This window comes from Penaeus monodon, chromosome 25 (genome assembly GCF_015228065.2).
Source record: "Penaeus monodon isolate SGIC_2016 chromosome 25, NSTDA_Pmon_1, whole genome shotgun sequence".
In the NCBI taxonomy this organism is placed as follows: domain Eukaryota; kingdom Metazoa; phylum Arthropoda; class Malacostraca; order Decapoda; family Penaeidae; genus Penaeus; species Penaeus monodon.
Window position 1 is genome coordinate 34,309,579 of NC_051410.1, and position 608 is coordinate 34,310,186.

At 47.4% G+C, this 608-nt stretch overlaps 1 protein-coding gene across 1 annotated transcript in view; it reads right to left on the bottom strand.

Annotated features, from left to right (window-relative positions):
• Positions 1-6: 6 nt before the first annotated feature.
• Positions 7-608, bottom strand: part of LOC119589371 (cholinesterase 2-like) — a gene marked incomplete at its 5' end in the record, with an annotated part of 36,916 nt that continues 36,314 nt past the window's right edge. Inside the window, one exon of the mRNA XM_037937987.1 lies at positions 7-504. Coding sequence (XP_037793915.1) covers positions 331-504 — 174 coding nt within the window. The remainder of the gene's footprint in view (positions 505-608) is intronic.

The window sequence follows — 608 nt, forward strand, 5'->3', positions numbered from 1 at the left end:
CTGAGTGAACGTAGCCACTCTTTTACAAAAACACACAAAAAACAAACAAACATGAATTAAGTAATCTATAAACAAACCAGCTTAACGACCGGCATCACTCACACCACCTTTCTTAGAGTCATCTTTCCACTGGCATACCGTGCCGACCTCTTAACCAAATGGCCAAACAAGACACGTTAGTCAGTCAGGGACGAAAAGAGACTCGTAGACAAAAAGACAAAAACCGCCAAGTCATTCAGGCATTTGGTAACTCAACGACCCAACTAACCAGTCTGTTACAGCATCAGGTAGGTAAATAAAACATCTTTTCAGCCATTTTGTTCACCATAATCAAAGCTCTTCCCTGGCGTTGTGTTTCATTGGCTTCTTGAGCACCGGACGGGTCGGCGACGCCCCATAGGATTCGCTCTTGCCCTTCCCCTCTCGAGGTTTCACGCCCCCGCTCCGAGACGGCTGCAGGATCAGGTTCTGTCGGGTTGGGAGTCCTGCCCAGAAATCCCGAATCTACAAGGAGCGAGATGAAGAGGAGTCATGAAGATTGTATGAGATAGATTGGGTGAGAGATACTCTTTCGACCTCGTATTATCACGCACAGACACAGGCTCAGG